The sequence below is a fragment of the Haliotis rubra genome, unplaced genomic scaffold, assembly GCF_003918875.1.
Source record: "Haliotis rubra isolate DU_JTF1 unplaced genomic scaffold, ASM391887v1 Scf844, whole genome shotgun sequence".
NCBI classification, from domain to species: Eukaryota; Metazoa; Mollusca; class Gastropoda; order Lepetellida; family Haliotidae; genus Haliotis; species Haliotis rubra.
Window position 1 is genome coordinate 187,806 of NW_025767573.1, and position 27,973 is coordinate 215,778.

At 40.0% G+C, this 27,973-nt stretch overlaps 1 protein-coding gene across 1 annotated transcript in view; it reads right to left on the reverse strand.

Annotated features, from left to right (window-relative positions):
- Positions 1–19,922: 19,922 nt before the first annotated feature.
- Positions 19,923–27,973, reverse strand: part of LOC124262537 — a 52,570-nt gene continuing 44,519 nt past the window's right edge. Inside the window, exons 4-5 of the mRNA XM_046697041.1 lie at positions 22,871–23,119; positions 19,923–21,789 (exon numbers count right to left, since the gene is read on the reverse strand). Coding sequence (XP_046552997.1) covers positions 21,754–21,789; positions 22,871–23,119 — 285 coding nt within the window. The 3' untranslated portion in view covers positions 19,923–21,753. The remainder of the gene's footprint in view (positions 21,790–22,870; positions 23,120–27,973) is intronic.

Here is a 27,973-nt window from a genome sequence, read left to right on the forward strand (position 1 = left end):
GTAGCGTTTTCAGCAAGTTTGGTTTAGCTCACGGACGAGACCAAAACTTCTATTACAATTAAAATATTTCCAAATTGAGTTTAACTTAGAAATCATTTCACCAAACATGAAATTCTGAAATTGTTATGAAATCAGTATCAGTGAGTAATCAACAAATTGTTCTATTAAAAACACAATAGAAAGACAATATTGTCACTGGTTAGTGTTTTGAAAGAGGACTTGTGTCGCTTCTTGACTCCAGAAAAATGCTGGTAGCTGGTGGGATTTCGTGGTTACCAACTGCTACCTAAACTGCCCTTGGCAAGTAAATCAGAAATATGTCAGATCGAATAGACCTTGAACAGCCCACTTGTAGTTCTTGTCTAACTACAAGATAAGGGAACTGATGACATGATAGTAAAGAAGACATCTCTATAACATCTATTACTGGGGTGCATCCTTTACCCTCTATCGTACCAACAATCAGATATTTTAACTCTTCACTGAGATACTGTGTCAGAGTCACTTCAAATCGTGATCTGAGCACAGCTGCATTAGACATTATAAGTGCCTCTGCAAACGCACACACGTTGGCTTCTCTGTGCACGCAGGTGCTGCTCATGCATGATGTGAAATTTTCATATGATCAGATGTTTTCAGCTGCAACGCTACGATACTTTAGTCGCACATCTCAGATATGAACATTCAGGTCATAAGTTCCCTCATTTTCTGTCAGTAGTTGCTCGTCACGCCGAAGACCCGGGTTCGATTCCCCACATGGGTACAAAGTGTGAAGCTCATTTCTGGTGTCCCCCGCCCTGATATTGCTGAAATACATGTATTGCTAAAAGCGGCGTAAGACTAAACTCACTCACTCGCTCTGTCAGTAGTGCACATGTAGATGCAGTCAGATACGCGGTATAGTTCAGTAGGCACATTGGCGGGGCATATGTTTATCAGGGGAGATCTATATTCCCTAAGCCAAGAAAACTGACTACATCTATGTAAATAATGATATCTCTGTCAACACAGGTGAACCACAAGCATCATGACTACTGCTGGCCATCAGCACAGTCATGTGTTGGTTAACTTCCAATAATGGCCGAGTGGCCAGGGTGACCTCACATGTATCGTTATATGATAATAAATAAATTTATGTATTCGGAACTGATTTAAAAGACGACAGTACGTAGAAATTAACGTATGTTAAGACGTAGATAATTACTTTAAGAAAATACACGATGCCAGAATACTGGCATGTATGTAGCAAGGATGTCCTGTAGCAACATCACGGTTAATAGTCGACTTGTGAGGAAGCACATGACCACTACTCACCTAAAAGATCCTCCAAGACCTGGAAGACTGTGGAAAGACAATGACAGTGTAAGACGAAATCCCAAGTCCTATGCTAAAGAAGGGAAAGTGGGAGTCCGTCTCTCCACAAAGACCATCAGAAGGAGGCTGCGGGTTGCTGGTCTAAGTGCACCTCATCCGTTCAGGCGTCTCTTCCTTACAGACAGACATAGACAGGAACATCTGGCGTGGTGTAGGATCCAAGGACGCCTTAACTTGAGGACATGGCGTTCGGTTCATTTCGCGTGGTATAAGTTTATCAGTGAGATATATATTTTCTCTGAGCTAAGTAAACTTACTATATCGGTCTAAATAATGACATTGCTGTCAACAGTTGCAATCACGTGTAGGCCAGTTGCCTGTAATTAACCTTAGGGTATGACCGGTTGGCCACGGAAGCTTGTGGGTGAGGTTCTGGCCTTGATCTTTGATCTTGAGAAACAAAACTGCAATGACCTGTTTGTGACAGTATCCCCATCTAGAATGATAAACCACCAAACCTGTTTTAAACCAACTTTATTATTCGATTTCTCATGGGGTGAACAACCAAATGTCTTAGGATTCGAATCTGGCTGAAAAGACGTAGTTGACATTTCCTAATCTGGATGACCCAACTGACCTGAACTGACCTGTCCTTGGGGATAAACCATACTGCCTGCAATTACCTATTTGAGTAACCGAGTAATGATGTGCCGTCTGCAGCCTTCTGTAACTGACCTTGCTACCGTTCATCCAATATTCAATATGTCCAAATATATGTATCGCGGGCTGTTAGAAATCTTCCAACATGTCACATTGCTGTCCAACATCCTGTTATAAGCATATTCTATAAAACAAAGCCTTGTTTTCCCCCAAAGAAACCTCTTCATTAATAAAACAGCCCAGTATTTTTTCACAGTCTGAAGTTGCCTATATCCTTCAGCACCAACAGATCGTACTGAATGGATCCCGGGAGTTTCGATTTGTAATATATACTATTACCAATTCTTATGTATAAAAAAGTAGGGAAACCTGAACATTCAATTTGGATAGAAGTATAAGCTTTACCAAACGTTTCAAAGACAGACATCTTATGAACGCACCACCATTTCTCTTTATCACCACCCCTAAACACAACACATGGGATGCACGTGCTCAACGCAGTAGCCCCATTCACGTGCATAGGGTGTCATTCTTAATTTTGACGGTTTTCAAGAAGGTCGATAAATCAGTGTTAGTGTTGCTTCTAGCCGTGTGTTTGGGTATTTTTGAAAATGGAAATCGTACACATACAAATTTCACGTCATACACCAATCATCTTTCAAGAGCGATTACTGTACAAACAACTATGGTCAAAAGGAAGTGCAAGTGGTGATGCACTCTCAAAACATTCACTATTATCATATCAACATTGATTGACTCGGATGTATCTCCCAATTGTTTCAATCGTAAATTAAAAATGAAGTTCCGCTACTTTTTTGAGAGTGTACTTGGCCATTTTGCCATTTCAGAGTCGTTGTCTCCTTTTCAACATGCAAGACAAATGTGTCAACTTCTTTTTCCTAGTAAGAAGCAGTGACTTCTCTCACGTTTGTGATCAAATCAAAGGAAATGTTAATTTTTACAGAAAATATTTTCAGTTCCCTCAGTCTGTATTCTCATTCCCCTTTCGTTTTGAAATTTTGTCACCTCTGTTTTTCGGAAATCCACCCTCTTCGCAGTCTTAAATTCTTCAATTTCGTTTTCAGTTCTACATTTTCCAGTTGAAAGGTTTCTGATCTTTCTTCAGTCAACAATGCCAAAGTTTAATCATTCGAAATGTTCTCTCCAACCAAATGAACCACAGCACGTTTCTTGTTTTCCTCATTGGAGTCTTAGCATCAACGCATGCATATAGTTAAACCTAACAAATCGTACTACCTTAAACTCCTGATGTTCTTCCTGGAAGATTCAATAAATATCTGAACCTACAATTCCACATCACTGATACTGATTTCACAAAAACGTAGAATAATGACGGCAGAATGAGCACTGGCATTTAGCACTGATTGTATTTGTTCACAAATGTAGAATTTTCATCACATACAGTTAAGATCACAGTCGAGCTCCCAATTTCCGGTACAAAGTGATTTCCAAATTGAGGTTAACTGAAAAATCGTTTTACTCATAATTAAATTGTGGAATCAGTAATTGGCCACACTAAAACAGTGAATAATCAATATATTTAAACTATATTTGTTAGGTTTACAGTCAAATGGGCAATGTAGTGAGTCAGAAAAGTGAAAGCAGCAATGAGGGGGTGAGTGAGTTTAGTTTTATGCCGCACTTCCAATGATCAACAGCATGAGCATCGATCTACACAAATGGGATGCGATGACATGTGTCAACCGAGTCAACGAGCCTGACCACCCGATCCCGTTGGTCGCCCCTTACGACAAGCATGGGTTACTGAAGATCAATTCTAACCCGGATCTTCACGGGTAGCAATGAGGGTCTTGCCAGAGAAATATAAGGAATGTTCAGGATAGTGTCACCTATAAATGTTTTTGAATACTGTTGGAAGCTGAGAGGGATTCGGTGTTTCCAAATATGTATCCAAGCTGCATGTTGGTTGGTTTCCAGTAAAATCACAGCGGGGGACACCAGAAATGGGTTTTACACATTGTACCCATGTGGGTAATCGAACCCTGGTTTTCGACGTAACGGGCGAACGCTTTAACCACGAGACCCCTAGTAAATATGAAAGATCGCAGGTGGAAAGAAGTTTGCTATTACATTCATCAGAACAGCGAACCTTCCAGAAACTGTCGCCTCCAGAAACATCTAGGGCTATCAAGCCCATGGTGTTCATGTACTCCATAAGGGCTGATAACTCTAAACTTCTACTGCAAAATCATTCTGGAAAGCCGAACTCAGTCTCTAATTAGAACCTCGCCACGAAAAGCCTTGAAATGTCTTTTTCAAGCATCTCATCGACATATACCCAGCGCTCACAAGAAATGGGCCAGATGTGAGCAATTGTCACTGAAAATGACACCTTTGATGGGCATTCTATGAGATTCGCTTGACAACGACATTAGAATCTATGTCGAATTTATGTCGAAACGTCGCCTATACAGAATAAAGAAGTTGTATATCCATAACAAGTATCCTCATTCTTCTGAAAAGGACAGCTGCTGAACATTTTCTCTTGTCACAAGCATATGTCATGTGAACCTCCTCGTTGGTTATAACGATTTAGACATTACACACAGATCACGCCCATTCAACTTCATTAAACCAGACCAAATAACTGCTGCAAACATCGATTCTCCTCTTTGTATGTCAGATTTGTATCTCAGTATTGACTATATCTTCCATTATTATTTATTATTTATATAAGCGTTACCATGGCGACGATGGAATCAAACACCTTAATTACAGGTTTGTCATAACTAAATCTTGACTGATAATTTCATTATACATATCTGAACCAAGATAAGGAAAACCGGCATTGAATAGTTTTTTCATGTCCTTTGTGGACAACGGCAGCGTGCCACATGCATCCACTACTACTTGCTTGATTTGCGGACTATTTAGAGAGGCAGACAGACAGAGTTAACAGGTTAACTTTCAGCAGCTGTAAGATTCTCAGGAACCGACTAGTGACTACGCCTTTGAAACAGGACGCGTGTTTCCAATAGCCAGTTCCATAATATATACAAGCATACAGGAGGCATAGTAGACATATTTCACAGTCCAGTTTCAGAACAATCATGAATCAGATCTGGTTTTGTAAACACACACATTAGATCCTGATCATTGCTTGACTGCAGGAACTGTGCGTAGTATTGCAGTGTTATAGAAGTACAATTAAACAAATTGATTCAGATAACTTTTGCATCATTTAATGTTTGCATTGATTACTTGAAGACAAAGAGACGCACCAGATGTAGATCAGTAGTCTCCTACAGTAAGGTGAGTGAGTTTGGTTTTACGCCCTACGGGGGACATCAGAAATAGGCTTCATACATTGTACCCATGTGGGGAATCGAACCTGGGTCTTCGGCGTGACGAACGAACCCTTTAACCACTAGTATAGGCTACCCCACCGCCCCCTTACAGTAAGGGTGATAACAGAGTAAGCAAATGTTACTGTCGCCCTGAAACCAATCCACGTGCCACCGATTTGGACACTGGGTAATAGTTTTAAAATCCTGAGTTAATCCTCTAACTTTTCAGTCTAATTGTCTTAATTGTGTTCTTGTTCCGACTTGGACCAAATCACCTCATTTATAACAGATTAACGACACTTTATACGGATGTACGTCTTTACGGATAACTCACTGTAATGAATTGTGCATATTAAGTAAATTATATATGTATTTTATAATTATATATATTTTAAATGTCCGTATCACGAACTGGGCAAATATATGGAGTAAAGTTCCCGAAACACAAGCAGGCTTTAGACAAGGGTACTCTACGATTGATCATATTTTTACTTTGCATGGTGTTACAGAAAAATGTCTAATTAAGAAAAGGAAAAAGTTATATGTTGCTTTTATTGATTTTAGAAAAGCCTTTTATTCACTTGACCGTTCTAAGTTATATAAAGCGCTTATTCAAATCTGGTTTACATTGGAAAATGCTAACTGCTATAATGAGTATTTACAGCTCGGTAACAGCTTGTGTTAGAAGTGATAACGGATATACTGAGTATTTTGACTGTCCAATTGGTTTAAAGCAAGGTTGTGTTCTTAGCCCTTCATTGTTTTCCTTTTTCATTCGTGAATTATCAGACGACATATCTAGATATGGTAAATATGGAGTGCAGTTATTTCCAGACTTATTAGAAATCATGTTACTTATGTTTGCAGATGATGTTGTTCTTATATCTGATACAATTCCAGGCTTACAGAATCAACTTAATATTCTACATAATTACACTGAATATTCAGGTCTAAAAGTAAACTTAGACAAGACAAATATTGTTGTTTTTAGAAGGGGAGGGCGCTTAGCAAGAAATGGAAAGTGGTTTTTAAATGACCAACCAATAACAACATTAAATACTTATAAATATTTGGAAGTTATATTTTCATCAACATGTAAGATGAGAAATTGCATCAATAATTTAGCACTGAGGGGTAAGCGGGCTTTAATGGAAGTAATAAGTAATTTTAATGGAATTGGAATACACCCCAGTGTGTATTTTAAGATATTTAATGCGCAGATACAGCCGATATTACTGTATGGGGCAGAAATCTGGGGAATACATAAATTTTATGAAATAGAAAAGGTTCATCTAACAGCTTGCAAACGTTTCTTGAATGTATGCCCTCAAACACCTACTGCTATTGTATATGGCGAGTGTGGAAGATATCCTCTCTTTATATACGCATTGTGTAAAACTTTAAAATATTGGTTAAAGGTTATTCATATGCATCAAGATAGAACTCCTTTGAAAGTGTACAAAATGCAAATGTATTACGATAACTGTGGATATAAGACATATGCTTCATATATTAGAGAAATACTTTTTTCACATGGATTTGGTTACGTCTGGATGTCTCAGACAGTCGGTGATGCAGCTTCATTTGTAAATAGATTCAAGGCTGTTGCAATCAATATGTTTTTTCAATCATGGAATTGTACATTGAATAACAGTTCACGATACCGTATTTACCGAGAGTTTAAAAGTCTGTTAACTCCAGAATAATATTTATCATGTATCTTGGACAAAAAGTTTCGAAATCTTTTGATCAAATTTAGATGTGGGTTATTAAGGTTAAAGTATAATGAGGGAAGATGGTTAAATGTTGAGGTTGCAGAACGTAATTGTCCATTGTGTAAGTTGGTTGTAGAAGATGAGTATCATTTAATTTTTATATGTACTGAATATAACTCCCTTAGATTAAAATACTTGCCATTTGTATATCAGAAACAACCAAACTACTATAAATTTAAGTCCCTGTTATCAACAAATAATCACTTTTAAGAAATTTATGTAAATATATCTTTCATGCTTATAAAATCAGAGCAATCAAACTCCAATAAATTTTCTTTAAACCACACATTTTTCCATTTTAAATGTTTATAAAGGTGTGTATATATGTTTATATTAAATATTATATTTATACTGACAAGAAATCTATTTGAACAAATAACACGTGTATTATTGATATGTATGCCCTTTAAAGTGTATCTATATTTGTAAACAAATGTATGTATGTTGTATATGGGCCTGTGGCCTACATACGGAATAAAAATACTTGACTTGAATTAAGAATTTATCTTTTTCCAATGAATTCTTTAGAAACATTACTTAGCTTACTTCAAAATGGTCGTTCGTGCAACAAATAAAAAACAACCAATGAGGGATCACAATATACCAGTTTAGTTACACAGCAAAAACAATTGGTTGCCCATTTAGATATTCCTGTACATGCATCTAATGACTATCTCTCCCTTTCTGCGTCATTATTCCTTCTATTACCAGCTGGCTGAGCCTAACAAAGTTTACGTTCCCTCCTAATCCAGCCAGTTATCATGTGAGCTTGTGAAAAGGAGCATGCTAAGGCTGGGTATTTGAGTGCTAATTACCACAATTTGGGCTGAATTCCCCGTAATTGAGGAGTCAGAAACAGGACAACTGGAGCAATCGATGCCATTTTCTGACAAAGGCATCTCAAATAGCTAGTGCAGTGAAATCGATGTTATTATTCCAGGAGGACCAGTGTGTGCCGGACACGGACGACCAGTCGCTCAGGAACATCTGTAGAGCCTCTACTTCCCATGGCGCCTCAAGATGTAGTTATTCTTTAGAATGTATAATGTGCCGACCCAGTCTGTAGAGTCCTGTGGAGCTGTGTATAGAGTAATACTCGTTCGTGTTGACACTACTTCAAACAATGGTCTAAGTGGCGACTGGCACTCTAGACCTAAAGAGTGGAGCAAGAGTGTTATCTTCTCTCGTTGACAACTCTCCGTGCAGTAGAGAAAAAGAAGACCAAGTACTTAGCTCTTGAATCACCCTGATGAGCAAACTTCTCAATGTGTATACCATGGTGCATCCCATTAGCGTGTTATTGCTATGCTTTAGCCTCAAGATTCACCCCTTTAGGTGGTACTTCAATCCGTTAATGCAGTTTACCATACTTTTCTCTTGTTTCTTTTCCCCAGTTATTTCCCTTTGAGGACCAATCTGTAGCACTAGAAGCAGGTATCCAATGGATATTAACTCGTCTCTTGTCGTACTCCTCCTCTGTGCAAATGAATCAGATTAAACCAACTACCTCCAACTAAAAATACACATTGTCAAGAGGTTTATTGCTACAGATTAGAGCGATGTTGTACAAAGACAACGTAGCTCTGTAATTGTCAGTCTGAATGATCTTTGTGGAACAAGCCCCGAAATGTTTATTCTAGAGGGTTAGTTACCCATGATTAAACACTAGCTCCATAAGAAACCTGAATCACGCTCTTCCGTTTCATTCCGGCACATATGACCATCTCTGCACCAATGGAACACAACAGAAGGAACCTCTGACAAAGCTGTCTCATTTCATTGTTCGAGTTGTTGAGGTGTTTCAGTACAAGCTTAGTATTCAGGGATAAATATGATGTTTTACGCCGCAGTATTTCACATATTTAAGACATGTCAAGAAGACATTGTACCGAATCGAGTCTGGACCAGGATATTGGTTGATATTTTTAGAGAGGTCCTCTGATGTTACGATGTAATGTAACCTACATACAATACTCACCACGCCAGACCACCCGTTTCAGGTAAATGTTCTCTCATAATAGCAGAGGTTACTGGGGATTTGGTTTTGTGTCCTCATGTAAATGAAAACATGTGATAAAAACATCATTAAATATTCAGAGATCATCCTATCTAATATTAATGTTTAACCGTCATATATATTGTCCAAACACAACAAATGCACTACAAGGTATTGATCTGATATTGATTTGAGCATACATGTTTCCAAACAATTCCTCTGACGATACATTTATTCGCTGTAACATACAGATGCACATACGCTTTAACACCTGAAGACACAAAAGTAAACAATTCCAGTGATTCCATTTCTGCAAAGGTCACCCCGTCCTCCTTTCAAAATTACCCGATCGAGTGTATGACATCACGGGAAACCAGTTTCAAAACCTCGTATGGCATTTAATCAGCTAATATGCAGATTGTGACGGATATGTGGCGAGTGTGGTGTTAGAAGCCGTACACTAATTCAGAGAGCCATTTCACTGCTTTTTCCATTAGTGACTTGTCATCCATCAGCCATACTTCAATCTCCTCTGACCGTCCGTCATGGACAAGCGCATTGTTCTCAATATTTATGGGCATTACCAGCGTTCGTTACTTCATGGAGGTCATCAGCAAATGCGTTTGCCATCGCTTGCATGAGTTTAAGAAGTATTTGTAATCTCCCCATGCTCCATGAAAACTGCAAATACACAATTGAAGATTTCTCCAAAGAAAATATTTTCATGATTCACGGGTTAAGAATGGACAGCGAACTCCTGTTGCCATCACTGATGTCCAGTAATACACCTATGAATCTATGGATCTATTACCCAGTGTTTGTGAGGATATTCAAACCTTCCTTCATATTATGTGATGATACCTCTATCGCTAGAACTGTTTCATGCACAGCGATTACTGCTATACAATTCAATTATGAGCCAGGGATGTTGTGCCAGGCAAATGTAGCATCCTGATTATGATTAGTGTGTATGGCTGCTGTAGACAGTGGTACCACCATGGACATCAGTCTGTACATTCTGCCAGGTAATTCTAACACCCTCCACCTGGTCCTTGCCCTCAGGACGTAATGGTGTGCAAAGAAAACATACCACTTGATCCTTTCGTTCAATTCAGCACTGTTCTGCCAGGCAGTGCCATATTCTGATTATTTGCTACCATTCAGCACTGTTTTGCCAGGCAGTGCCATATTCTGATTATTTCCTACCATTCAGCACTTTTCTGCCAGGCAGTGTCATATTCTGATTGTTCTGCACTGTTCTGCCAGGCAGTGTCATATTCTGATTATTTGCTACCATTCAGCCAGGCAGTGCCATATTCTGCCATTCAGGTTCAGTGCCATATTCTGATTATTTGCTGAGCACTTATGCCAGGCAGTGCCATATTCTGATTATTTGCTACCATTCAGCACTGTTCTGCCAGGCAGTGCCATATTCTGATTATTTGCTACCATTCAGCACTGTTCTGCCAGGCAGTGCCATATTCTGATTATTTGCTACGATTCATCACTGTTCTGCCAGGCAGTGCCATATTCTGATTATTTGCTACGATTCAGCACTCATTCCCAGCTACCATTCAGCACTGTTCTGCCAGGCAGTGCCATGCCATTCATTGTTCTGCCAGGCAGTGATTTCTGATTTTTGCTACCATTCATAGTGCCATATTCTTGATTATTTGCTGTCTTCTGCCAGGGCAATGACATATTCTGATTATTTGCTTCCATTCATCACTCTTCTGCCAGGCAGTGCCATATTCTGATTATTTGCTACCATTCAGCACTGTTCTGCCAGGCAGTGCCATATTCTGATTATTTGCTACCATTCATCACTGTTCTGCCAGGCAGTGCCATATTCTGATTATTTGCTACCATTCATCACTGTTCTGCCAGGAATGTTACCACCGTGATCATGTGACTGTCAGTAGGTCCTGCCCTTCCAGGGAATTCTACCACCCCAGTCATGCTGTAAATAGGCCTCAACTTTTCATGTTAAAACTTTCCACGAACATTTCAAACAGCGTCATACGACTTTTATTCAAATGTAAAATCAAGACTACACCACAGCAATGCTTTCAGAAAACGCGTGACAGTAGATCCCTGGAGGACATGTGACGAATCTGTGACTAAAGATAGTGAATCAAACTGAGTGAGTGAGTTTAGTTTTACGCCGCTTTTAGCAATATTCCAGCAATATCACGGCAGAGGACACCAGAAATGGGCTTCACACATTGTACCCATGTGGGGAATCGAAACCGGGACTTCGGCGTGACGAGCGAACGCTTTAACCACTAGGCTACCTCACCGCCTAGTGAATCAAAGTGGTCATGATGTAGTTGAATCACACAAATGACGCTGCTTGATAGATTATTAATATGGTAAATGGCTTTGACGCTTTTCTTTCCTGAACAATTATATATCCTATGCTTATCAATCAGATATACTATTCTCTGAACTCTCCAAACTGTAGTTTGTCTGTCACATTATCGAATGCTATGCGGTTATACATTGCAGCTATCACATGTTGTTACTTCACTGCACTCCAAGAAGTCACTTCCAGGCGCCTAGGCTACATTGCCACCCTACGCTCTGTTGCAGCGCTGGAGTTGCTTTCGTATGCTGTTCAATTTCCACCGGAGTATGGCGAGGCTCTGAAGTGGGTGCGGGTTGTTCTGAGTCATCAGTGTCTCTTGAAACCGGAGTTTCCAGCGATACTTTCGAACTGTGTGATCCGGTAACAAGGTCGGGGAATAGAATCGGCATTTTGGGTTTGGCAGAAAAGGATATAAATGTCGTTTCCATGGTGACCAGTCTATATATTGATTTTGTGAAGAGAATGTGACTGTATAGATGCAATATTTCTGTTTCGTTTGTTTCACATTTTGGTGGTGATACCGCTGCCCTCAAGATCAGTAGGGATTGGTGTAAACATCGGATTAAATACAAGACTTCGGGAAAATTGTATTAACACGGTGGTGAACGCAACCGGACTGGTGATGAATATTGCCACTAATAACAGGGAACATAGGGTAGTAGTAAAAGTAGGAATTTTGAAATGGGTAATAAAACTGGACTAGACTGAAACTTAACATTAGACATTGGGAAACAGGTAGCAACATCTACAATGTATTTAACAGCGAACCATGTGGCGAAAATAATAAACACGAGGGTAACATGACATGGTTAATGACGAGTGGTATCTAAACACTTTTGTACAGTTATGATGATACAACGTTACAAGAGAAACACCCACCATTTGCAACAAAGCATCACGGGACATATCATGGCAGTGGTGATAATAAGAGCCTTAATGAGAAATAGTGATTATATGTGTTAACAACCATCAACAATATAATATGACAGCTGTCAATAACAGGGGAGTTGACATGATCATTACTGGGGGACTTAATGACTATCATACCAATTGGAGGAGTATTGAAACACCGCATGCCAGTGCTAATATGCCAGTAAAGGGTAAATGTTATGTGTGTTAGGGTTAATCAGGGACATTGGCAGATACAAGAAAGGAAACAATATTGACGTTGTCAGTAATAGCAATATGACACCGGCATGACGACAGCGATGACAACGTGGTTGATGAAGCCCTCATAAGCCATGGCCAGACATCAACAGTAGTTTAGTAGTAAACATAGTCCCTGATTTGTTGTTACTTTTGATATCTATTCTGATATTGCTGACATTTGTCCTCTGTTCATCAAACACTAGCCGGTCTTTGGCACCAACGAATTAATAATGGTGTTTCATATTATTTTGTAAGTGTACCTCTCTAATAAAGAAGATGCCACAATATGTTGTATCTCCTTAGCCCGAAACAGCCGTAAGACCATTAAAATAATGTTTACAAGAGAAATAAATCTAAATGTGTAAGCTATAATCGTATCTCAAATGAAAGCATATTGTTGAACATTGGTGAAGATCACTACATTTACTTTGTGTGTATAGGGATGCAACAGCTTTAGTTGAGTGAGTGAATATGGTTTTTACGCCGCTTTTAGCAATATTCCATCAATATCACGACGGGGGACACCAGAAATGGGCATTGTACCCATATGGGGAATCGAACCCGGGTCTTCGGCGTGAAGAGCGAACGCTTTAACCACTAGGCCACCCCACCACTCCAGCATAGGGATTAGCATAGCCAGAACATAAGTGTCAATACGCATGTGTATATTTGTTGCAAACATTCCGTTTGTAGGCTGACAGGGCAAGGAATGGAAAATAGGACATACGCTAAATCATGTACGTACATTATCTGCATACTGCTGAACTGTTTGATACTGGAATAGTTTATTTTGGCTGAAGTGATGATTATATATGGCGTTAGAAATGTGTCAGTACCATTTAATGCGATTCTAACTACAATCTCTACCAGCGGTGACCTGTGCTCGAAGCTTAAAACAAGAAAGCAGCAAGATTGAAGGTCCTATCAGGTCTTGTGTGTGACGTCATGTTTGATGTTACGTTCGATGTTCTTTGTGAATATATGTGTGGTTCGTGTGTATCTCATGTGTAATATTACGTGTGATTTTAAATGTGATGTTATGTGATGTCCCTTTATGTCTTATGTGATAACATGTTTGTGTTGTGTGATTTTGTTCCATTTTACGACACATCTACAATGGAGCATATGTGCTTCGCATGGACAATTCATACCCATCTGCTTGTACAAGGTAAGCAAGATTCCGGTCTAATTTTACTTAAGCGGAATGGAATCTATCTACAACATGCCAACATGCCTTGTTTAAAAACATTATGATAGGTTTTACAGTAATTCTATTTGAGTGAGTCTGGGACAGACAAAACACAATTTCAAACGTTAACACTAACCAGAGTCGATTTTCCCGCGGAACATATTCCTTTGCCCGTAAAATGAAAAATACGAACTGAAATGTATACGATTTAAACACTGAAACAAGTGATAGCACCAGGTGTCTATGAAGAGTGTAAACAAATCTTGCCCAACCGGTAGCACCGTCCACCTCTACAAGTGATGGCACCGGGTGTCCGTGAAGAGTGTAAACAAGTCCTGCCCAACCGGTAGCACCGCCCTCATCTACAAGTGATAGCACCAGGTGTCCGTGAAGAGTGTAAACAAGTCCTGCCCAACCGGTAGCACCGCTCTCCTCTACAAGTGATGACACCAGGTGTCCGTGAAGAGGGTTAACAAGCTGACGAAGATAAATGAATAACTGATTGTATTGGAAGCATTAGCTGTCGTTTGGAATGTAATGGCAATAACCAGAATGGACGATGAGAGACGCAAATGTCAATGCCCTATTCCATGTAGACCCAGTCAAACTAATGCCCCGATGAATATTTAAGCAACAGTTTTCGCGAGTAATATGTGGACGAAAACTGCTGCGCTGACAAATTGTCAACCGGTCATGTTTCTGCGTCACGTCTTCCAGTGAAGATTACACTACTCCATCACTGTTTTGCCTTTAACACCCATCAAGTCCCGTCAGCGAAATGTCGAGACTGATTTGTCACCGCCGTGAACATTGGATTTATGTGAGTTATACGTGTACGCCAAATCTACAGTTTAATATTTCGCGGTATTATCTTAAGGCTACGGATTTAAAGAATTATGGTCATATTTTGAAATTAAATAAAACGTATTCAACAAAATGGACAAATTGAATACTGCACCCACTAATCGTCTTAACATACAGTGAAGACACCAGGTGTCGCGGAAACGTATGCCCTGCCCTCCTGAATAACAACAATTAAGTAGCGAATACTGACATGACGCGTACGAATAGCATCCTTTTGGGGGTTTTCATAACATGTTGTACTATGAATACATCTACTGCTTACAATCACAGACACAAGTAAAAATAACCACTGCAGTCATAATAAAGGTATTTTATTTAGCGTAAGGATCAAACCAAGTGATACCCCTGTACAAAAAAATGGTTCTGATATCCAATACACAGGTGGAAGGCAAACCTTGACAGATATATATCGTGGTGGTGTCAGAGGCTGTCAACGGCCTTTCTGTCGAGTATACGGATGTACGGGTTTGATAATATCATACAGTTGCAGGTAAAGTATATCAGTTAAAAAGACATTGTCGTTGAAAAACGAACGTTCCTAGTCCGACCGTGTTCACGTCGACCCAGACGGTGAATACCACTGCAAACAAATTAAATGTGAAGATGATGTGAAAATAATTCTCCGTAATAATGACATGTTATTTTTTTTAAAATGTCGTTAATAACATGTACATTTCAGTACAAACATGACAGACAGATTAATTGAAAAATACTAGCCAGCACTGCTCCATCTATCACACTGATGCGCAAGCTCGTGAAGAACAAATGTTTGAATAAACCGCTCTGGCATTTTGTCACAACGGTGAAGTGATGAAGTTCTTTACCAAATGGTACCTTCATCAAACACGACCTGCAACGTTCGCCAACAAATGTCCTCTAGGATAGGGGACCTTTAACAATTTCCTGGGCCAAAGGGGTTAAATTCTCATAACTGCGACTTCTGTAAATGTGTTTTAGTACAATGATAATAACAAAGGGAAATGAACACATTCCATAAGCAATTCTGTTTATACCTCAGGCTGTTCAATTATAGCCTTGACACTATGATTCAAATATGCGAGACTACGACCCACTGTCCCCTGGTAGCAAAGAATTAGATTGGCTCTAAAGATTGCAAATGTGTCTTTTTTCTGAATATAATAGTTCCCAAACAATTACTTAATATAATGTACAAACAAATAAAAACTCTCACTTTGGATATTTGTTAGTACACATACACCTAAAAACTATGAAAAATGTGGAGTTTCATGAAAACTTTACAGAGATTCTTTTGCCTTAGGTCCATCTTTCAAAAGACAATTAAGACAATGACAATGTACATCATCTCATAAAGAAAACTTCATTTGACATATTATGAAAAGGATGACACTTTTAGCATATATACATACATAACTGCGGGTGTTTAACAGAGGAATACATAAATGGTATGAGAGAAAACAACCTTATGATAGAAGCGGAGACATGTCAAGAGGGGAATCTCCGTGTGGAACACAGCCACATCTACTGCTTCTCGAGTGTGTCGCATTTTGATAATAAATCTACATACAATTTATGAACGGGTTTTATCAATATCCAGCTGAACTTTATGAATACCACTACTCATTCTGAAGGAGTGTTACATATTTCGACGTTGTCAATTAGGTCACGAGTGTGTGACATACCTTGGAGATAAGATGCCACCATGTCTGATGAAAGAATGTGTGGCAAATCTCAAAGCTACAAATGCCGCCATTCCTGATGAACGATTGTCCGACATAATTATCTCCAAGCTATGAATGCCACCACTCATGCTGAACGAACGTCTGACATAATTATCTCAGAGCCATGAATGTCATCACTCATGCTGAACAAACGTCCGACATAATTATCTCAGAGACATTAATTTCATCACTCATGCTGATCGAGCTGAACGAACGTCCGACATAATTATCTCAGAGCCATTAATTTCATCACTCAAGCTGATCGAGCTGAACGAACGTCTGACATAATTATCTGAGAACCATGAATGTCATCACTCATGCTGAACGAACGTCCGACAAAATTATTTCAAAGCCGTTAATGTCATCACTCATGCTGAACGAGCTGAACGAACGTCCGACATAATTATCTCAGAGCCATTAATTTCATCACTCAAGCTGATCGAGCTGAACGAACGTCTGACATAATTATCTCAGACCTATGAATGTCATCACTCATGCTGAACGAACGTCTGACATAATTATCTCAGAGCCATGAATGTCATCACTCATGCTGAACGAATGTCCGACATAATTATCTCAGAGCCATGAAAGACATCAATAATGCCGAACGAGCTGAACGAAAGTCCGACATAATTCTCTCAGAGCCATGAATGTCATCACTCATGTCGAACGAGCTGAACGAACGTCCGACATAATTATCTCAGAGCTATGAATGTCATCACTCATGCTGAACGAACGTCCGACATAATTATCTCAGAGCCATTAATTTCATCACTCATGCTGAACGAGCTGAACGAACGTCCGATATAATTATCTCAGAGCCATGAATGTCATCACTTATGCTGAACGAACGTCCGACATAATTATCTCAGAGCCATTAATTTCATCACTCATGCTGAACGAACGTCCGACCTAATTATCTCAGAGCCATGAATGTCATCACTCATGCCAGATCGAGCTGAACGAACGTCCGACATAATTATCTCAGAGCCATGAATGTCATCACTCATGTCATCTGAACGAACGTCCGACATAATTATCTCAGAGCCATGCATGTCATCACTCATGCCGAACGAGCTGAACGAACGTCCGACATAATTATCTCAGAGCCATGAATGTCATCACTCATGCTGAACGAACGTCTGACATAATTATCTCAGAGCCATGAATGTCATCACTCATGCTGAACGAACGTCCGACATAATTATCTCAGAGCCATGAATGTCATCACTCATGCTGAACGAACGTCCGACATAATTATCTCAGAGCCATGAATGTCATCACTCATGCTGAACGAACGTCCGACATAATTATCTCAAAGCCATGAATGTCATCATTCATGCTGAACGAACGTCCGACATAATTATCTCAGAGCCATTAATTTCATCACTCATGCTGAACGAACGTCCGACATAATTATCTCAAAGCCATGCATGTCATCACTCATGCTGAACGAACGTCCGACATAATTATCTCAAAGCCATGAATGTCATCACTCATGCTGAACGAACGTCCGACATAATTATCTCAAAGCCATGAATGTCATCACTCATGCTGAACGAACGTCCGACATAATTATCTCAGAGCCATGGAATCACTCCTGCTGGTCGAGTATGTGGCAAACTCAAAGCTATGAATGTCCCCACTCACGCTGAACGAATGTCTAACATAATTATCTTTGAGCTATCACAGAGCTTTGAATGGAATCACTCCTGCTGGTCGAGTGTGTGGCAAATCTCAAAGCTGTGATTGCCATCATGCCTGCTAAACGAGTAGGAGGCAAATGTCATAGATATTATTGCTGTCATTCCTGCTGGTCGCGTTTGTGGCGAGTGTCAAAGCTATGAATGGAATCACTCCTGCTGGTCAAGTTTGTGGCAAACCTCAAAGCAATGATTGCCATCACTCCTACTGGTCGAGTTTGTGGCAAAGCTCAAAGCTATGAATGGAATCACTCCTGCTGGTCAAGTTTGTGGCAAACCTCAAAGCAATGATTGCCATCACTCCTACTGGTCGAGTTTGTGGCAAAGCTCAAAGCTATGAATGGAATCACTCCTGCTGGTCCAGTTTGTGACAGATTTTAAAGCTATGAATGTCATCACTCATGCTGTCTGACATAATTATCTTTGAGCTAGCTCAGAGCTATGAATGGAATCACTCCTGCTACAGAATAATTCGATAACTTGGTTAAAAGAGTGAACAAACGTTGATAATTGCAAATTATATCTTCTGACCAAGCTTGTTCGTGGGATTAGTATTGGCGATTTGCTGTGTGACATACCTCAAGTTCATGAACAACATCAGATTGTGAATATCACAATAAAATTATTTACTTATACAACTCAGAAATCAAATTCGATTTTCAATCTAATGCTCATTCTCTCAAGCTAAGACTTCCGCATCTTGAAGTGGACTCAAATCGCATGGTCCAGCCATGTTATGTGAAGGACAATTATGGTTATCTCAAAGCAACCTTTTAGTCCTTAAACTTGCACCACGAAGCCCCAAGCATAGTAAGTAAATATGTTACGTCCATGAACTGAAGGTGTGTCTTACAAATATATCGTGTTGGATGAAGGAGCACCTATGTGCACAGTTGTGATTCATGGCAAGGTGACAGCTATCCAAGTGCTGTAAAAATATCAGTTTGATTAAACGACATAAAATTGTAAATATACATGTCATATATGTGCCTCACGTAAGGCTAAAAAGTAGATAAAAAGTACTACATGGAATATTGCAATTTTTACCAGGGACTCACAAAATAAGAGTTAAATAAAACTCATTCATTAAACATGGTGCTTTCATTCTCGAATGAATTCAAAGTCGTCCGAACTGGATATATACGTTATGTTTATGCTTTTACGGCAAAAACTGTAACAAACATCAAATATATCATTTTAAAACGTCATAGTTAACACTGTGAAGCAAACAAGGTATTCTGCAATGATAGGAAAACAAACTATGGGGCTTGAAGAAGGTTTGAATCTGGGAGATTGGAAGGGAGATATGGAGGGCAGTGGAAGGATGGAGGAGGGTTGGTAGGGTTTGAGTGAAGTAGAAGAGTGAAGGGCATAAAGGACTGACGAAAAGAAACACAAGTTGAAGTTAAAAAGAAAGTATGTTGAAGGTATACGGTGAGAAGGGGTGGATCAATGATGAGGTATGGAGATTTCACAAAGGAACATGGAGATGAGAGGGACGGGACCTAAAGAGAATATATCAAGTTGAAGTATGAGTTTAAAAGGAAAGTATGTTGAAGGTATGAGTTGAATGGGATGGATCATGTGGTAGGTATCGTGAGTCGAGTGGTACACATGAAGAAATGAGGGCTAGGATATAGAGGGATGAAGAAACACAGATTGTGGGATTGGTTGACATGGAAGGTACACATGAAGAAATGAGGGCTGGGATATAGACGGATGAAGAAACACAGATTGTAGGATTGGTTGACATGGAAGTGAAAGAATGAGTTGATCGGGAAGGTCAGAAGCCTGGGTGGACTGGATGTAGGACAGTCCATGGATAACAGACAAGTTGCAGGATAGTGTTGACAGGAACAGTAAGGGGGAAGGAATTGAGAGGGGGTTGAATGAGTAGGGTTGGCAAGCTCTGGAGGGGTGATGTGGAGGTGAGAGTGTGAACATGAAGGTTGGCAAGTTAAACAGGGAGGGAATAGAAACTGATGATGCGTTTTGGAAAGGAAGGGTTTGTATGCAGCTGAGAAGGGTGAGACGGTGACTGATGAGGATTCTGGTGTACCGTGTGATGAAGACAGCGTGGATACATACTGGGATGGGAAGTGCTGGTTTGGTAAGGTGAACAGGGCAAGATGAAGCATCTTATGAATAGAGAAGGATGGATGTAAGACTGAGGAGGAAGATGGGGAGCTGAGGAAAACAATGTCAACGTTATGATGCACTGAAGGGGATGGACATAGGGGGTGTAAGGAAGAAAGGTGCATTTCAGATGAGGAAGATATATGTATGTGAGGAATTTAGACAAGGTATTGTTGGGTGAAGACTGTGAAGGGATGGAGGGGAACGGTATGAGGAGTTCAAGGGTTTGATTACACGAAGACATGTGTGATATAGTTCCACCACACATCACATGGTATCCAAGTGTCACCTGGCTTGGACATCGTGCAGGACACACGTGCCTCATGCATCTTAGTACAGCCTTGTCTCCCAGCTGTGATAACACGTCTTGTCTGTGAATATATCTGCTCCTCAGTATGTTCTGGTATTCTTCTGCTCCAATTGTCTCATATTTAAACATCAGTGGTAACAGGGCACAGGGTATCATCAAACACAAAAAAGTTTTTGTGCAGTTGGAACTGTCGAAGCATAAGTTCCCAGTCAAGATTCGTCATCGATATTGATATTGATTGTTGCAGACCAAGAAGCAAAGACATATATAATGACATATTGCACGTCTTGTACAATTACAGTACGATTCCTGCTAAATAACTTGCAAATGACATATTTGAAAAATATTTCATGTGCAAAATGTATGTTATAGTGCCATAATACGTTCATTAAAAGGCTTAGGTAACATTTGTTGTACTGAAAGTTTATTTTGCCCAACACTGACTTGCGCTACCGTTTGTGATTATATACAAGAGGACCATGGATGTTTCCCTGATCGAATATCAACATTAGGCTTTTCTCTGCTTCGACGCCATGAAAAATATGACGCATAGTCTCCTTAGTGAAATATCGCAATGTCGTTTTTCCACTTGTAAAATATACACACACACGAAACACAGAACATTATTCCATATGGAAGCCATTGAAATCGGAGGCAGAATCAGTGAGCAGGGACTCCGGTGCGTGGACATATAAACATGTGCCCAAATGTTTAAACTACGTTTTAAAAGACGCCAAAACACTGTCACAAATGAAAAATGCGAAGAAATGACGTGTAGGCTATCCATTGTAATCTAAAACCAAATTCGGTATCCTAGATCGTCCTCCAATTGGTGCGTTGCGAAGTGGCTGCGTATATTGGTGATATTTGTATCCAGCTTTGAGGTGCTTCTCCAGCTCGTGCAGGACTTGTGGACGCAGGGCCTTCCGCCTTCTGTACGCTGCATTGCCCATAGACTCAGCTACAACTACCGACGTACAAAGAACTCGCTACATGCTGAGACCATACCACTTGGTATCAACTACAACATTTATCTTAATGCTCTAGACTTCAGTTCCACAACCAGTCTAGTTTAGCTCAGCCTGCTGCCCTGGGAAAGTCTTTCTATCAGAAGGCCACAAAATATAGTTTGAGCAGGATTTATGTAATCTCCCATCACCATTGAGGAAACTTCAGACTTTAACACTATCAGTCCTTACACCTCCGTTGATCATTAATTCCGTCTCCTCTGTGTGACGCATAGCCGAGTCGGACACATCTTCAACTGTTATGGACACCGTGGGCTTGGAGGGCGACCTGGAACACGCAGTGACAGGGCACATTGTTCAAAACCGTTGTTTAAAAGATTGATTTATCACACATACCCAGTCAAAACATACTTTAGAGGGAATCAATGTGAAGGCTAGTTGTTCTCTAACTCTTATATTTACAATAAACCATCCTCCTTAAACAGCTAAATGTTTTAGGGTGGGCATTTGAATTTGGTTTCACGCCGGTTTTAGCAGTATTCCAATATTGCTGAGGGAAACAAACAAAGGAACACGGGAAAGTTCAAGTGTTCCTTTAATATTCTCCCGTTTCCATCACCAGCTTTGAGTAGCGCTGTGGGAGGAAATCTGAGAATAAATGAAGGAACAGAACACTGCCATGAAGTGGTGTACCCTTATTTATTTCCCTAAGTATATTTTGGGCTTTTCAGCTTATTTGGGAGGAATGTCCGAAACAATGCAGGTCTGAGATGTCCACTACTTCTGAGAAATCCATGGGCGTGAGTGATCTAGAAACATAATTGTGGCGAACCGGTATTCGACCCCAGACTTCTGGTGTACGCAAGGGATGCCACTCAGCATATCGGAATGGGGCGCTTTGACGACCGGGGCTACCATTGGTGTTTATGCTTAACGGGTTATCACTTTGATAGATACTTTAGAAGGAATAGCTTGTGTTACTTCTTTCCTCTGACATTATGCTACACGCCGTGATATATCTATGTCTACATGAGCGACTGCCCGTGAATACCCGGTTTAGAATTGATCTTTAGTAACCCATGCTTGTCGTAAGAGGCGAATAACAGGATCGGGTGGTCAGGCTCGTTGACTGGATTGTCTGGTTCAGACTCGATTATTTACAGACCGCCGCCATATAGCTGAAATATAGCTTAGTCGCTCACTCAAATGATTGGCGTAAAACAAAGCTCAGTCTAAATTATCGCCCAGTATCTTAAAATGAATTAGATCAGCTCGTGGAGTCAATGTTGTACACTTTATCAACAGACTAATATTTTTGTTTCAATTGTGGATAGTTTCATGAATAATTCATATCACAGGCTCAATGTATCTAACAATCAGACAGTAATCAATAAAGTTGGGTTACTTACGAACTGTCTATCGTTGAGAAGTTTTCCGATGGAGCAAGGGGGTACTGCCTCCTCGTCAGAGCCCATGTTCGCGTGATATTGGTGGTGGTGCGATGTGTGATGGTGGAGGGGAGAGTGGTGCTCTCCCTTGTAACTAGGGCGACGAATGACTCCATCAGGCGATCCGAGATGGCTACCATTTTCATGGTGACTTCGTATACTAGCATGCGTTCCTTGGTTTCCTTTAGATTCGGATGACATCACAGAACTCTGTCAAGAAAAAACAACTCATATTAACCCTTGACAACATGAGATCCTGAATTATTCTATTGATCAAAATACACCTCTCCTTAACAAAACATTGTACTTTTCACATAAAATCCGCTTACTTTAACAAAGTTAATCATAATATTATCAACACTGCACATCCCCGCCTTTGGTCTGGGCTTGTAGGTGAGGTGGTGAGGCTCGGTGGACTTTCGACAAAGGGTATTTCCAGATGTTAAACAACAGAGGAAAACAAAAACCAGAGCATTATATTTCTATGTCACATTCGTGCCAGTCTATGCTGGACGTGTCTGGTTATACTGACATAGAATCATATTCCCAGATAAATGCGTATATTCCTGTAAATATATTGTAGTGATTTAGCTATATTTGATTTTCCAACCAAGCAATCGTTTGCACTATGGTTCCATATACCGAAGTATGAAGGCAATGGCCCCATTAATTTATACTGTTGTCATGATTTTCGTGTTCAATTAATCAGTGAAGTTGTTATTTTTCACGTTTACTGATGAATATTTGGGTAAAATATGCCTTTGCGTTGATGAAGTTCTGAATGTTTACACCAATGTTTCGTAAATACAATACGCGGACTTACACAGCATGTACTCTGTTTTCACGTCTTAACCTCCCAAACACAAAACTCTTATAACAACTACAACTGTAAAATTTAATATATATCGTCAACGACAGGGAACAATCTCGACAACACAATCCCTACATAATGTATATCTTATATGAAGACAGAGATGATACATCAAAATAGCGTTCGGTCGCAGAAATATCCATCCAAATTATGATTATTTTCAGCTTCATAGCTTTATTCGAGGTTGACTCCTTTTTGAATATATCCTCCCGGGTCTGGGAGACGGAAACACGAAACATGGAATCAGTTATTAATACTGACATGAATGTTCTATATCATATGACAGACGCTATATCAAATTACAACAAAACGCCCCCATAGGCGACAGAAACAAGACTCACTTATCCTAGATCTGAATCACGTTTACAGAAACTTTGCCGGACATGACCCATAGTAAGCCACCACCGACTACTAGGCTAATGTCACCCACTACATCATCTTGCGATCAAATCTAGTTTATAGACAAATATGGTGTTTGTTTTTGTTATGAACCGGAAAATACATCAATATACTTGATGGACTGGTTTAGTGATGAGACGTTATCACCGTACTACATGTAGGCCACATAGATAAAGACGGAATTCAAGGCTTATATAAAACCAAACTTTGTGGATTGTTTCTTCCCAAGAGCCCCAGCTTTCATAAAACAGCAAACATAGTATTATCGTGGAGGTATAATTCTAGCGTACCATGCAACAATTGTCTACATTAGACCGTACCTTTTAATACAACAGTGTAATTGTTCCTCTATCCTCACACCTCAATTGCAGAGTACTGCACTACCCAGACCCTTAATCAAGAACATACACAGCCCCGAATGTTGGATTCACAGTGATTCGCTGCTGGCTATAGATTTCCAAATGTGAAAGGATTACGAACAAAAACTCCTCTAGTAAAGTCAGTCAGTAACATTAGAGGACTCGGCACCGACAGCAGCTGACACGTGAGCTGGGAAGCCACCCCGAAAAATCGATCAGAAAAAGTACTCTCGGGAAAAGAGACACTGTGCTTCCATGGTTGCCAATATCGACGAGGCCTGATAATGTTTTCCATCAGAATAAGCCAAAATTATTGATTCCATTGGCCTTCCCATGCTGTTTCCCTGGCCGGCATTTCCAGACCTTCTGCTGCTCCTGTGTTAAAGATGCTGTTTCATTTCCGCACACCAGTATTTAATAGATCCCGACAACTGTACATTTACACCAACAATTTACCTAACTGTCCCACGGTCAAATGCTTTAGTCAAAGGAAGCTCTGGTCAAATACCGTTAGTAAAACTTTGTAATACCAAAGTGTCCAAAACAGTACGAAGTTTCAATGGTTCTGACAAGTAGGTCAGTGCATTAGTTATTTAGTTGACAACGTATATAGCTCCAGAGATGTCTACACACTGAATTGTTAATTAAAAGTACCATCCATAATGCATGCAGGAGATATGTCATTATGCCTGATATTGTACCGTATCAGATTCCACTACCAGGTTATATTACCCAGGCACACAATACATGACGTTCACTTGGGGGGAGAATAATTCACGACATCTTATCGCCATAGCTTTAACTACAAAGGAATAGTAATGGCATACTGTTGTAAATCCCGTTCATTACAGTCCTGCCATTAGGCATCAATAAACACAATCAATGTTGTTCATTAACCGTCAAGATGCTCGGGACTATTACCGTACAGGGAGTTGGCTGGAGATAGATGGCCCTAGAACATGTCCATGCTATCAATCTTTATTAGGGCTTTCTTCTTGGAAAAACATCTTTTAATTATTGAGGATGTTTTGAAACGCGTATGTGAATGGCCCAGAAATGAACCTATTTGAAACAAAACAATTGTTTAGCTGTACTGACTGACTGACTGAGTTTGGTTTTACGCCGCTTTTAGCAATATTCCAGCAACATCACGGCGGGAGACACCAGAAATGGGCTTCACACAATGTACCCATGTGGGGATTCGAACCCGGGTCTTCGGCGTGACGAGCCAACGCTTTAACCACTAGGCTACCCCACCGCCCTGTTTAGCTGTAAGGACAATATATCTTGATATAGGTCACAACGTCAGACGGTGCTGACGAAGTGCTTTTGGATATATCACGACAATATACATACATATACCTCATTCTTGTCGATCTAATTAAAATGTTATCGGAAGTGAATATTGCTTAACGCCGCAGCGATTTTGCAGCTTTTACTCGATCGTGAGGTGACGACATCTGACCTTGCTCTGACTGTATCATTGCACAGATGACGATCGTGTTGTCAGCATCTGGTGCTGGGGAGTTATATTTACATTGAAGGGCTCTGGAGTATTATTGTGATGACTATAGTAATTATCCTTTTTGATGTTTGACGCTTTAAGTCTGATTAATGTGATTTATCATGCAGGCGATTCAATCTGAACAAGTAAGCTAGTCTGGTGTTTTACACGGGTGTATAAGTATACAAGAATCTGCAGATGTAGCAGTTACTCCATTGGTGTCTGTCATATTCAGATACTTAATACTTGTTGGGTGTCGCAATTATGTAATATTTTTCTTTTACCCGTTTAACGAGTGCTGAGAACACACACAATCTCTTTTTAGTATCTGTTTAAAAATCTGAACTGCTTTTAATTCAAGCAAGGGCAGATTACTGTAAATGGATATAGTTGCCCAAGGTGAAAGAATTTACTAACCAGTGATTAGGATTCGCGCCAACGGTGAAGATAATTAACCGTTATCATATGACAGAACCTATAAAATATTAACCCCTTTCTCTCCTTGTTTTATCGTGTTTTCATTTATTTATAAGTAGAAGATTTTTCGAACTGAAAAAACTAACATTTAAAGAAACCTTTAACGAAAGCATTGATGTGATGGTCATATTACAATCGTTAGGCGTATCCCGTCATGCATCGAGCTGAAATGGCAAAGGTCAGACACGAATACTTGCTGAGTTTAAGAAATATCACTTGTAAGTCCAAATAAGCAGTATGACTGCAACTGCAGTTGAATTGTGTTCGTGCAAGTGCTCTTTAAATAATACTTAAATATGGAGATAATGGTAGATCAGACCACGGTGAAAATATTCATCCAACCTTTATGATAATACGGTCGAGCGTACAATTAAGTAAGAATTTATCCATCTACCCGCCTCTCGGGTATTCCCCCACTGATCACATAGAACGAATTCTATCCAGCCAACCATTAACAAGATCCCGCCATATTGATCAGCGATGAGGCTGCATATCCATTCATCTGCCCGCCATAGAAGTCAAAGCCCACTGGTGATTACTTCAGTGCTAAGGTTGTCTATATTACTAAACACGGGGCACATCACGTCTTCTGCGCTATAGGATGCTTCGTATAGCTAGCAACAACAACACCAGGAACCTTCCAACAGACCTCATTTTCTGGTAATTGCGCATTCGTGTTGTAGGGAAAACCGACGGCAAATAGCCGAGGTCTTCCATCCCAACGGTAACCTCATGCCCGTTGAACAGTGCACTTAACCAAGGGTTTAGATTTGGAATATTTGACAACCTAATGAAACAACTAGCTGTTGAATAACCGCATATCTCTAATGCTGGCTTTTCTGGAAGTCTTTAATCTGCTGACAGGTTGCTTCTCGTCACATTACCTTTTTAGAATTGCCTTGTTCTTTCCGATTCCCTTTATCACTCTAATACATATAGGACGACTCTTTAAATATTTTCAATCTTCGGAGCCTTTCCCGATTTGCAAGGTCATGAGATGATAAAAATATAACAACATGTATCGTATCAGGCAAGGGATTTAACAAGCTTAAAAGCCCACACATTCAGAGTAGTGCAAACGTTTTGGGTCGGTCTTTGATAGATAGTAAACGGCCACTTTGTAAAGAAGAGAGAGAGAGAGAGAGAGAGAGAGAGAGAGAGAGAGAGAGAGAGAGAGAGAGAGAGAGAGAGAGGCACACACAGAGAGAGACACAATGAGAGAGAGACAGAGGCACATCTTTAAACTGTCCCTTTGGCCATTTTGACATTATGCATACTCATATGAGAGAGAGAGAGAGAGAGAGAGAGAGAGAGAGAGAGAGAGAGAGAGAGAGAGGAGAGACACACATAGAGAGAGAGAGAGAGAGAGAGAGAGAGGGCACATGAGAGAGAGAGAGAGAGGCACATAGAGAGAGACACAATGAGAATTTTCTTTAAACTGTCCCTTTGGCCAT